This window comes from Nannobrachium achirus, assembly GCF_963921795.1.
Source record: "Nannobrachium achirus genome assembly, chromosome: 10".
NCBI lineage: Eukaryota > Metazoa > Chordata > Actinopteri > Myctophiformes > Myctophidae > Nannobrachium > Nannobrachium achirus.
This window is the reverse complement of record NC_137819.1, coordinates 4,627,513-4,639,510: the sequence shown is the minus strand read 5'-3', so window position 1 is coordinate 4,639,510 and position 11,998 is coordinate 4,627,513. Positions and strand designations below refer to the sequence as shown.

Sequence of the window (11,998 nt, the reverse complement as noted above, 5' to 3'; positions counted from 1 at the left end):
ATCGGTAAGAAACAAATTGACCCTTTTAACTGTGATTATAATACAATATAAATTTGTATTACAACTATCCTAATTATAATGCACTGTAATGGATTATAACTGTGATTATAATACATTATAAAGTATTAATGTATAACTACTGTATGAAAATACACTATAATAGATTATAATAGTGGTTATAACACAATAGAATCTATTATCATGTATTACAACTATATCCTGGTGGTCTAAATGAAAAGTCAGTGAGTGATCAGTCATTATGAAGTGTTTGGCCCTGTTTGGCCTAGCTCAGACCTACTCTAGAGTGGATACTTTTTAGTACCCTGTTTAGTACCACTTTCACACCGTAGTGGAAATCCTGGCACAAGTGGGCGGTGCGGTGTGGTGTGGAGTGGAGTGGGGCCAGTGGAAAATGGGCTAAAATGTACTTTTCATTGTGCCTGTTGCTAAGGTATGGCAACATAACTGGTGTCTTGCACGACACCAGTCATGTTGCCATACCTTAGCCTTTACTGAACTAACGCCACAGGTTAGCCGCAAATTGCAACACTAGATTTTTTTATACTCGGATGAATCTAGGGTTGCAATACCTCCCATAGGGATCCAATGCATGAAAACAGTTTTTTGCTATCTGATTGTATTAAACGACTTCAAACTCACCAATATTGTGGCTCTATGGAAAGCTTGGAATTTACTCTTGCTATCTGCAAAGTGTTTGTTTCTGAAAATTCCACCGTGGAATTGTTATGATTTATTTTCTGTCAATAAAATCCGAGCAGCCATGTTTTTTTTCTAAGTCTTGAACTTAGGAAGCGCTCGTCTTCTATAACACCACGTCCCGCTGCCTCCTGCATTAGGCTATGTGACAGAACCAGCTGGTACACAGGACTGCTGAGTGACTTCCCACGAGCGCTTCCAAACTCCAGCACTTAGAAAAAATAATCACCCGAACTTAATTTCTTGACAGAAAATAAAATCATAACAATTCCACGGTGGATTTTTCAGAAACAAACACTTTGCAGATAGCAAGAGTAAATTCCAAGCTTTCCATAGAGCCACAATATTGGTGAGTTTGAAGTCGTTTAATACAATCAGATAGCAAAAAACTGTTTTCATGCATTGGATCCCTATGGGAGGTATTGCAACCCTAGATTCATCCGAGTATAACAAAATCTAGTGTTGCAATTTGCGGCTAGCCACAGGTTATGAATGAAATTAAAACGTTGTTGTTGTTGTTTTAATTTAGAACCAGGCGACGTTCGTGGCGATGCTAGCACAAGTTAGCATGCTACCGTTGTCGCAGTCTAGGACGAAACAACGAAAAACGTACCTTTCTTAAGTCCGCAGAACCTGGAAAACAACTCTCACACGTTTGTTCCACCAGCAGGAGAACGATACGTCTCCGAGAGACGCCTGTGTGAAACAAACGATGGCGTTTGTTGATATTTATCGACGACAGACAAACAAAACGCCGTTCTTCTCCCGTCCGATTCAAAAATGTGCGTAACGCCGTCTCATTGGTGGGGGTTAAGTACGCTCACGCTGACGCAATCACGTTACGTGACCCGCTACGTAAAACCCTCGCTCCTCCTAGAGATGGGACGTTCGCGAACGAATCGAGTCTTTTGAAGTGAACGATGGGAGCCGTTTCCTTTTGTAAATGAACAGTTGTTGTGGGAAAAGTACAAACATTCTTTACTTATGTAAAAATTTAAGTATCAATACTGCAACGTGGAAATACTCTGCCACAAGTAGAAGTTTGGAATTAAAATGTAATTGAGTAAAAGTACAAAAGTATAGGTATAAAAAATGCACTACCAATACCAATAGTAGATAATAGTCATTATGCAGAATGTCCCATTTCACAGTTTTTCCAATGTAGAAAATGTAGAAAAATAATTTGAAAATAGCCGATCTACAAGCTCACAATGCGTCGCAACAAATGGCGGAAAAGTGGCATGTATTTTATGGCTGAAATGTATAGGGTTGAAGTGAATTTGTAAAATCAAAATCTAAGTAACTATGACTAGAATGAGCCAGTCTTTTGAACAGCTCTTTGAAAGGAACGGATCCCAGAGATCCGGCTCACTTCAAAGAGCCATAAATCCCATCTCTACTCGCTCCAACGGCGCCGCTTGCTCGCCTTCACCGCACGGTGGCGACATTTCCTCGCTGTTGATCGACTGAAGACTATTAGAAGTTTGCTGGCAGAGACTAAAGGTGGATTAAAAGCCATTGTATGAAAGTGAGATTTAATGATTCAACTGTGTGTGTGTGTGTGTGTGTGTGTGTGTGTGTGTGTGTGTGTGTGTGTGTGTGTGTGTGTGTGTGTGTGTGTGTGTGTGTGTGTGTGTGTGTGTGCCTGCGTGCGTGCGTGCGTGTGCAATTCAATCACATGAATCACCACTCACTTGTTTACCGTAAGTTTTATTATAAGCCTAGCTATCCTCACTGAGTATTTCCAATACTTTTACTTGTAGCCTACTCCACAACATCTCGGATCCAAATATTGTACTTTTACTCCACTCCCACCTCAATTACTTGAATACAGTTTATTTACAGTTGACTGTAGATTTTGATTATGGTTGCGGAATTTACGGCCGATTTCCCCCATTTAATGACTTTTGGTTTTGCGCAGCTACAGCGATCATTACGGGACACCAACACGGGGAAATCTCGCTCTTTCGAATGAGCGTCATTTCAAAGGAGCGTCGGGAAGGTTAGCGACTCACCCCACGGAGGTTATAGATAGATAGATACCTTTATTATCCCAAGGGGGACAATCAGTTTCACAGAGGCAGCACAGAAGTACAAGGTTATTTACAAAGTTACAGAGAAGTAAGAAAAAAACAAGAAAAAAAAAACAAGAACAGAGTACAGTAAGGTTTAGGGTAAGAAACTAAGATCATCCTAGAGAACGCAGCCATGGAGGGAGTTCTTGAGAAGGAGCACAAACACATCGCTGCCCTGGTGCTGGCCAGAGGAGGAAGCAAGGGAATCCCCCTGAAGAACATCAAGATGCTGGCTGGTGTCCCCCTCATAGGATGGGTGCTGAGGGCTGCTGTCGACTCCAAGATGTTCGACAGGTTAGTGCAGTGTTTCTCAAACTTTTTTTCTGCATGGGCACACTTTTCATGTCCCAAGAATCCATGGGCACAACAACATAATACGGGGGTGTAAATATGGTCACTGTCGAAAAAGAAGAAAACCTTGTATCTCCAAGTTTCAAATGTGTCCGTCTCTTAGCAAAGTAGGCCTAAAGCCCTGCTTCATCATACAAGGCTGTCGCACAACAGTAGTGAAAACAGCAGATCTACAAGCACACAACGCCTCTAGATCGGCTGTTTTCACTAGTTTAAATCATTTTTAAAATGATAAATACAATACTGGCTTTCAAGCAGTTTCAAGGGGCACCACTTGACCCTTCTCAGGGGCACACCAAAGGTCCCCAGGCACAGTGTGTGTGTGTGTGTGTGTGTGTGTGTGTGTGTGTGTGTGTGTGTGTGTGTGTGTGTGTGTGTGTGTGTGTGTGTGTGTGTGTGTGTGTGTCACACCTTGTCCTACAGATCCTTCTCATAAAATTTGAATATTAAATTTTCTTCTGTAATATATAATACATTTCAGATATTTTAGATGCGTTGTGTATGCAGGGAAATATTCAAAAGCTTTTTTTTTTTTTGTTTAAATTTAGATTTTTATGTCATGCAGCTCATGAAAATCAAAAATCCATATCTCAAAACATTAGAATATTCCACACGACCACTCAAAAGAAGGATTTATAATATAGAAATGTGAAACTTCTGAAAGGTTATGTTAAATGATGCACTCAGTACTTGGTACTTTTGAACAAATGTCTTCATCAATGGGGCGTGGCATGAAGGTGGTCAGCCTGTGGTACTTCTGAGGTGTTATGGAAGCCCAGGTTTGCTTTGATAGAGGCTTTATCTGTGTGATTGAGTCTGGTGTCTCTCATCTTCCTCTTGACAACACAACACAGATTCTCTGTGGGGTTCAGGTCAGGCCAGTTTGCTGGTCAGTTAAGCCCAGTTATACCATGGTCAATACACCAGTTACTAGTTCTGGCTCTGTGGGCAGGTGCCAAGTGCTTCTGGCTAAAGGAAATCATCATCTCCATAAAGCTTGTCAACCTACGGAAGCACAAAGTGCTCCAAAACTTTCGGATAGATGGCTGTGTTGATATTCTGAACTTAATAAAATGCAGTGTGGGCAAAACCACCTTTTTTCTGAACATGATAAAACGCAGTGTGGGCAAAACCAGCTTTGCATTATATTGGTGGTTTTGATCCACTGTGTTTTATCAAGTTCAGAATCAACACAGCCATCTACCCGGGGATTTTAGAGCACTTTGTGCTTCCATAAATTGACAAGCTTGATGGAGATGATGATTTCCTTAATCCAGAAGCACTTGGCACCTGCCCACAGACTCATGGACAGAACATTTAAAGGGATATTCCACTTTCAACAGGGAAACAGCAATATGGGCTTCTCTGCACACACACACCCATTGTAACTTCAAACTCCATTTTAACCATGATAGATTCATTAAAAACACCCATTATTTTTTCTAGTGACTCATACTACCCTCCTAATATGTGAGCAGGCCGTGTTTGTTCCATAACTTTTTCATTTATTTTTAATAATTATTTGTGAAAATGGAAAAAATGAAATACAAATAATAATTATTAAAAATAAATAAAAAAAGTTATTGAAAAAACACGGCCTGCTCACGTATTAGGAGGGTAACATGAGTCACCAGAATAAAATAATGGGTGTTTTTAATGAATCTATCATGGTTAAAATGAAGTTTGAAGTTACAATGGGTGTGTGTGGGGAGAGGACCTGGGCCTGGAGGGCCTGGTAACATTTACATCAAATATCAAAATATTGAATCAAGCAAATTAAAAACTGTCCAGGGTGTTCATAAAAGCCTGATTAGACAATAAATGACCAACATTTCTTTTGAAAGTGGAATATCCCTTTAAGGTCGTGAAAGAACCGTTCATGTAGCTTTTCAGCCTTCATGGGTTTCTGGCGGATGAAGACGGCGAGAGCGTCAAGCAAGTGCCTCTGGTATTTGTGCTAATGTCACGTAGGAGGAAGCGTGACTATGTTGCTGTTTTCAAGGCTATCAAGGCCATGGCAACCAACCTAGGTTTAACCCATTTAGGCCTAGAATTATTGAATGCTTTAACCAGTGAAAAATAGCAGATATACAAGCTCACAGCGCAGCTGCGAGCTTGTAGACCTGCTATTTTTGAAAAAGTCGTGAAAATATGTGCAAATCTTTGACTATATGTATTTTCAAAGCGAACATTTGTAACTCAAATCTTGCTTCTGGGGGGTCCCTGGAACTAAATATTTTGAGATGGGGGGTCCGTGGCCAAATACATATCATTTTGGGGGTCCTTCACATGAAAAGGTTTGAGAACCACTGACATAGTAGTCTCTCAAGAACAGACTAACTGAGCTCCATTTAAATGAAAAGGACCTTTTCTTTGACGATGGCCAGCCAGATTGCTGACATAGAAACATAGGTTTTTCAAAAAAACCTTAGACGGATTCAAAAGACACTTATAGAATCGGGTCAAAATTCTAATTTTCACGATTTTTCAAAAATAGCAGATCTACAAGCTCGCAGTGCGGCACTCGGTGCCACGCTGTGAGCTTGTATTTTTCAATAGTTAAAGCATAAAATAATAATACACTATAATGTGTACCCGTTCTAAATAGATTTTTTTTCCCTTTTTCCTTTTTTGTATAATATGCTGGTGATTCAACAACAATAAGGATGTTTGTTTTGAGTTATCTTCCATGCATTCCCTCTGTATCTGAATATGAAATGACGACGAGCGTGCAGTGTGACCGCACCCACTTGTATAGCGAGGAGGAGAGGAGATATTGTTATAGAAATTAATCAATGTTTCACAAGGATGAAGGATTTGAAGAATTGACAAAGATTTTTTCAAAAAAGGCAAAAAGTTTGAACAGAGTATACAGCATTCACAGCATCAGAGGAGCAGGCCTTCTGTAGCCTGATTTCAGACTCTGCGCTGGAGCTTGAGTCTGACATTGTCCCATTGCGTTGAGATTTCAAAGGGGAGGGGATTCAAAATTTGAAATTCCCAATCACAAGAGATCTGGTGGGAGGGGTTGTGTTTGACTTGTGTACACAAAACATCCTCCCCCTCCCCTCTATGACAGGCACCAAACAGGTCATTGTCTTTGATGTTTCATTGATTAGAGAGAAAATCCCTAACGAGCTATTGACACTTGTATGGCTCAATCAATGCCTGCAGTTCAGAACCCTTTTGAAGTTCAAAGGGAGCAATTAAGAACTCTGGTGAGCCACCCCTCCCTCCACTGTTTCTGTTGATTTTCAAAAGTTAGACCCACCCCTCCTCCGTCTTGCATTGATTTCATTGGTTGGTGCGCCAAGACACCGACAGAAAGAGGCGTGTCATGTGCCAACTCCAGACCAAGAGAAGCAGTCCACTCAGAGAGTGGGCGGGTCTATTGGCTGGAGCCAGGCAAGGCGTCCTGGCCTGTCCTGTCAGCCCCTCCGGGCACAAGCCTCCCCTGTCCCATTCTCATACTGCTCTTATAGTCCATTTTGACAGAGACGCTATTCTAACATGGTAACATGGTCTTATAAGGTTATGTTCTAAAGATAAAGCAACATAGAAATAGTTACACAGAGTACAGATTATGCTGACACAGAGAGGTAGAAGTCACAGGAGGATGTCAGCTGTTGGTTTGACAGCTGCAGGCAAATCTACATTAGTGTGAGATTTGCTTTAGACTAAATTCTACTAAGTTGAATACACATTTGACATATATATATATATTTCTACTACAATATCACGCAAAGAAAGATGAGAGGATGAGAGGACGAAATATGAACTGCCAGCAATCATGGTAATCATGTAATAATTGGTAATGGACGTTTCATGATGAGACAGAATCACAGTGGCTGTTATAATGACTGGAGGGTGAGATCTACAATTTCGAGGTCGAGATCTCCTAGACTGGAGTCAAATTTCGAGGGTGAGATTTCCACGACTGGGGGTGAGATTTCCACATTTCGAGGTCGGGATTTCCTAGACTGGAGGTCAAGATTTCCCGGGTGGGTTTTCCGCGATTGAGGTCGACTTTGTTTTAGGTCAGCTTTTACTTAATTTACTGGATTACATATTACATTATTGCATTCTAAGTGTAACTTTAAGTATAGACGGTGACTGTGAGGGGATTGCTTTTAACCCATTTAGGCCTAGAATTATTGAACGCTTTAACCAGTGAAGAATAGCAGATATACAAGCTCACAGCGTGGCACCGAGCGCCGTGCTGCGAACTTGTAGATCTGCTATTTTTGAAAAAGTCGTGAAAATGTGTGCAAATCTTTGAATATATGTATTTTTAAAGCGAACATTTGTAACTCAAATTTTGCTTCTGGGTGGTCCCTGGAACTAAATATTTTCAGATGGGGGTCCGTGGCCAAATCAGAAGAGAGAGAGTGGAGCACTCGTCAAACACAGTTCCATCAAATACTTGTCTTGGGTGCACGGCTCAGGGAACGAATGAACTTTTAGAAAGGAGATGGCAGCACTCACTTTAGAATGAAATCTTTGATTCTTTATTTCAAGATGCCCCAGCAGCACAGCAGCCAAAAACGGACGTTTTCACATTACAAGAAAAGAATGTAAAAAAGAAAAAGTTGTGATTTAAACAGATGTTGCATGTCGCTCGGACCGTGTTGTGTGTTACAACCAGGTCCCCTTTATAAGTGACACTTAATCTGGTAAACCTCATATACACGCTGAGGAAGACCCGGACGGGTCGAAACGTCCGTTGTTGGCTGCTGTGCTGCTGGGGCATCATGAAATAAAGAATCAAAGATTTCATTCTAAAGTGAGTGCTGGCATCTCCTTTCTAAAGGTCCGTGGCCAAATACATATGATTTTGGGGGTCCTTCACATGAAAAGGTTTGAGAACCACTGACATAGTGGTCTCTCAAGAACAGACTAACTGAGCTCCAGCTAAGTGAAAAGGAGCTTTTCTTTGACGATGGCTTGCCAGGTTGCTGACATAGAAACATTTTTCAAAAAATCTTAGAAGGATTCAAAAGACACTTATAGAATCGGGTCAAAATTAAAACTTTCACGATTAAAAAAAAATAGCATATCTACAAGCTTGCGCTTGTATATCTGCTATTTGCCAGACCCAGGGGGTCGGCCTACATAAGGCTTTGTCGGTCTGTCGGTCTGTCGGTCTGTCGGTCGGTCGGTCGGTCCCTCTTTTCCTCAGTGTCCCTCTTTTCCTCAGTGTGCCTGTGTTTGCCTCAGACTGCTCATCTGCCCCTCCCTTCCCTTGCTCGGCTGATTGCCTTGAGTGCCGTCACCTGTACGGGACCAGCTGAGTTGAGTTGGCTGACGAGCTGCTGAGACTATAAATTCCTGTGTGTTCATGTGTTAGTTCAGTGCTGCAAAACATTTGCCCCACAGCCATACTAGTGAAAACAGCCCATCTACAAGCTCACAAACATTTCCAGCTGCTCAGCCTATAAAATCCTGTGTGTTCATGTGTTAGTTCAGTGCCATACTAGTCAAAACAGCCGATCTACAAGCTCACTACGCTTTGTTGCTGAGACTATAAAATCCTGTGTGTTCATGTGTTAGTTCAGTGCCATACTAGTGAAAACAGCCGATCTACAAGCTCACTACGCTTTGTTGCTGAGACTATAAAATCCTGTGTGTTCATGTGTTAGTTCAGTGCCATACTAGTTTTCATTGCGGGTCTGGCACAACCAGGTGACCTGGTCTAGTTTTCAATAGTTAAAGCATAAAATAATGATGAATAATGTGTACCCATTCTGAATGGGTTAAAGCCCAACAATGCACACACGGAATCCTATTTAAAAACACGTATAGGCCTAAATTATTATAGGCTGAGTCAGAAAGCCCACATTTTGGATTCCAGGAAGTGTTCCATTACATCTTTGGTTATCTACCTGTTTCCGCGAGAATTAGGGTATGGTCACACAGCATTCGCGTCGGCTCGAAACTCCCATTCACTCCCATGTTACGGGTACACATTATTGTGTATCATTATTTTGTGCTTTAACTATTGAAAAATAGCAGATATACAAGCTCACAGCGCGGCATGAGTGCCGCGCTGCAAGCTTGTAGATCTGCTATTTTTAAAAAATTGTGAAAATTAGAATTTTGACCCGATTCTATAAATGCCTTTTGAATCCTTCTAAGATTTTTTGAAAAAACCCATGTTTCTATGTCAGCAATCTGGCTAGGCATTGTCAACTTAACTGGAGCTCAGTTAGTCTGTTCTTGAGAGACTACTATGTCAGTGGTTCTCAAACCTTTTCACGTGAAGGACCCCCAAAATGATATTTATTTGGCCATGGACCCCCATCTCAAAATATTTAGTTCCAGGGACCACCCAGAAGCAAAATTTGAGTTACAAACGTTTGCTTTGAAAATATATTCAAAGACTTGCACACATTTTCACAACTTTTACAGAAATAGCAGATCTACAAGTGTGAGCTTGTATATCTGCTATTTTTCAACAGTTAAAGCGTTCAATAATTCTAGGCCAAAATGGGTTAAAGAGGTGGTGCCATAGTTTTGTACTTTTTCTGTTTTTCATGTCTCTAGGAGGTTGAAAGTACTTCATTAGACCCCATGGTGTGGTTTTTATGAGCAATAATGTATTCTCTTGGTATTTGTTTGTTTTCTCTTGGAGGCTGCCACCTTGTGGTCAACAGTGTCAGTTAAAAAACACACATACTTATTACATCACAGTATCAACTCCTCCCCTAATTACCATTCACCAAACACTGTGGGGTGTGGCTAACTTCAGCTGGGTCACCACCCACCATGACATCCATGCATACTTAATGAACTGGGGGTGTGGCCACATAAAAACCCAATTTTAACTCTTTCTGTATACTTTTTTGGAAAAAATCTTCCTCCGCTCCTAGTATAAACATTATTTAGAGGGGGGGGGGGGGGGGGGGGGGGGGATCATGGCACCACCTCTTTAAGGGAAAAAACGGACATGACGTACTCGACACAGACCGAGGCGCGTTCGAGCCGTTTCCAGGTCGGGGGGACGAGCCGCGCGCTGTGGGTTCATGGTTCAGCACAGCAGTGCTGTACTCTCACCCGGCAGTGATGCACGCTATCCAATGGTACAGAACGTCCTGTGTAGCTGTTTTTTAACTTGTAGTTTTCTTTCAGTCACCTCCAAATACAGAGGGAATGTATGGAAAATAACATGCACAAGTGTTTCAATAAATGTAAAACATCCTTATTGTTGTTGAATCGCCGGACTAATTTCCACTGTTTCTCCCATTTGAATAGCTTATGTGAGCATATTATAATAAAGAATTGCAGAATGATAAATTAGCCTTCTATCCAAAATATGTTTTTATTAACTCTCCAGTTACACATAATCACACACACAAACGTGGGCTACAAAAAAAAAACGAAACTAAAACGAAACATCTGTGCTTTATTGTCTTAAAAAACATATGAATCTGCCATTAATAATTATTGATGTAATTCACATGTAGCCTATTAAACCCTCTATTCTCAGTAAAAACGGACCCATATGACACCAAATCTCTTTACCAAAAATAGCCGATCTACAAGCTTACAACGCGATGCAGAGCGACACGTTGTGAGCTTGTAGATCGGCTAGTTTTGGCTTATTCCCCCCATGGGGCAGTCCCCTAGCTGGGGTTCATGTGGTTATTTGTAATGATGTTTTCATATTTGGTTTGATTGATTTGAGTTGCATATAGGAAAAGTACAGTTAGGGTTAGGGTCTCTTATAATCACTGCATCGTTACTGGACCCACAAATGAACACTCCACCAAGTTTAATGTGCTCATAATTAATTGTATTGCTAAAAAGTCATTCATCAAAATACATATATTCCATAGTGTTTGGGTGTCAACGGACCACGATGGGATAGAGGAGGTCGCCAAAGCCTGGGGAGCCAAGGTTCACCGTCGGAGCCCTGAAGTGTCCAGAGATTCCTCCAGTTCACTGGAGACCATTCAGGAGTTTGTCAGTTGCAACCCAGGTACAGTATGTGCGCACACTAACGCACGCTTCAACTTTCCCATTTCAAGGATCCCAAAATTATTATGGTTCTCAACCCCCCAGGGGGGTCCCCAAATTATTTTGGGGGGGTAACCGTAAATACAAAATGTAATGCCTCAACTCTTAGTGCTCATCAGGGTGGGGGTCCCCAGTTAAAATATGATTATTTTGGGGGTTGCGGCCTGAAAAGGTTGAGAACCACTGATGTATTTGGCCGAAGACCCCCATCTCAAAATAATTTGTGCAAGACAGTGCAGTGGCGTACGCAGGAATGAGAGTCAAGGTAGGCGAAATGCCAGCTGAAGTGCCAGCCCCGAAAATTCAAGTTTTCAAATGTATAGAAATCATTCGAAAATAGCAGATCTACAAGCTCACAATGTGTCGCATCATGCATTGCGAGCTTGTAGATCGGCTATTTTCAAATGGACAAAATGTATTGGGCTAAAGACATTAATGTATGTTTTATAATAATATTCTAAATCTACAAAGTAACTAGTAACTAAAGTTGTCCAATGTTGTAGTGGAGTAAAAGTACAATATTTGCCTCTGAGATGTAGTGGAATAGAAGTAAAAGTATTGGAAATTGGAAATACTCAAGTAAAGTACAAATACCTCAAAATTGTACTTAAGTACAGTACTTAAAGTAGGACTGTCATCTAAAGGGGTACTGTCACTTTAAAAAATAATCTTAAAATATTAGTTAATATGTTTATGATATCATTGTGAGAATGCGCAATTATAAGCCAATCAAATTAATTGTCTGTACTTAGACTACTTACTGTACTGGTCAGCTGTTGTTGGGGGGCGAGGGGCAGATTACACTGTGACATGAGTTTCAGATTTCAGAGAGACCACGT

At 41.1% G+C, this 11,998-nt stretch overlaps 1 protein-coding gene across 1 annotated transcript in view; it reads left to right on the top strand.

Annotated features, from left to right (window-relative positions):
* Nucleotides 1-2,925: 2,925 nt before the first annotated feature.
* LOC308292361 (N-acylneuraminate cytidylyltransferase-like) overlaps nt 2,926-11,998 on the top strand; it is a gene marked incomplete at both ends in the record, with an annotated part of 33,237 nt that continues 24,164 nt past the window's right edge. The window contains 2 exons of the mRNA XM_080734674.1: nt 2,926-3,086; nt 10,979-11,121. Of these exons, the coding sequence (XP_080590800.1) occupies nt 2,926-3,086; nt 10,979-11,121 (304 nt within the window). The remainder of the gene's footprint in view (nt 3,087-10,978; nt 11,122-11,998) is intronic.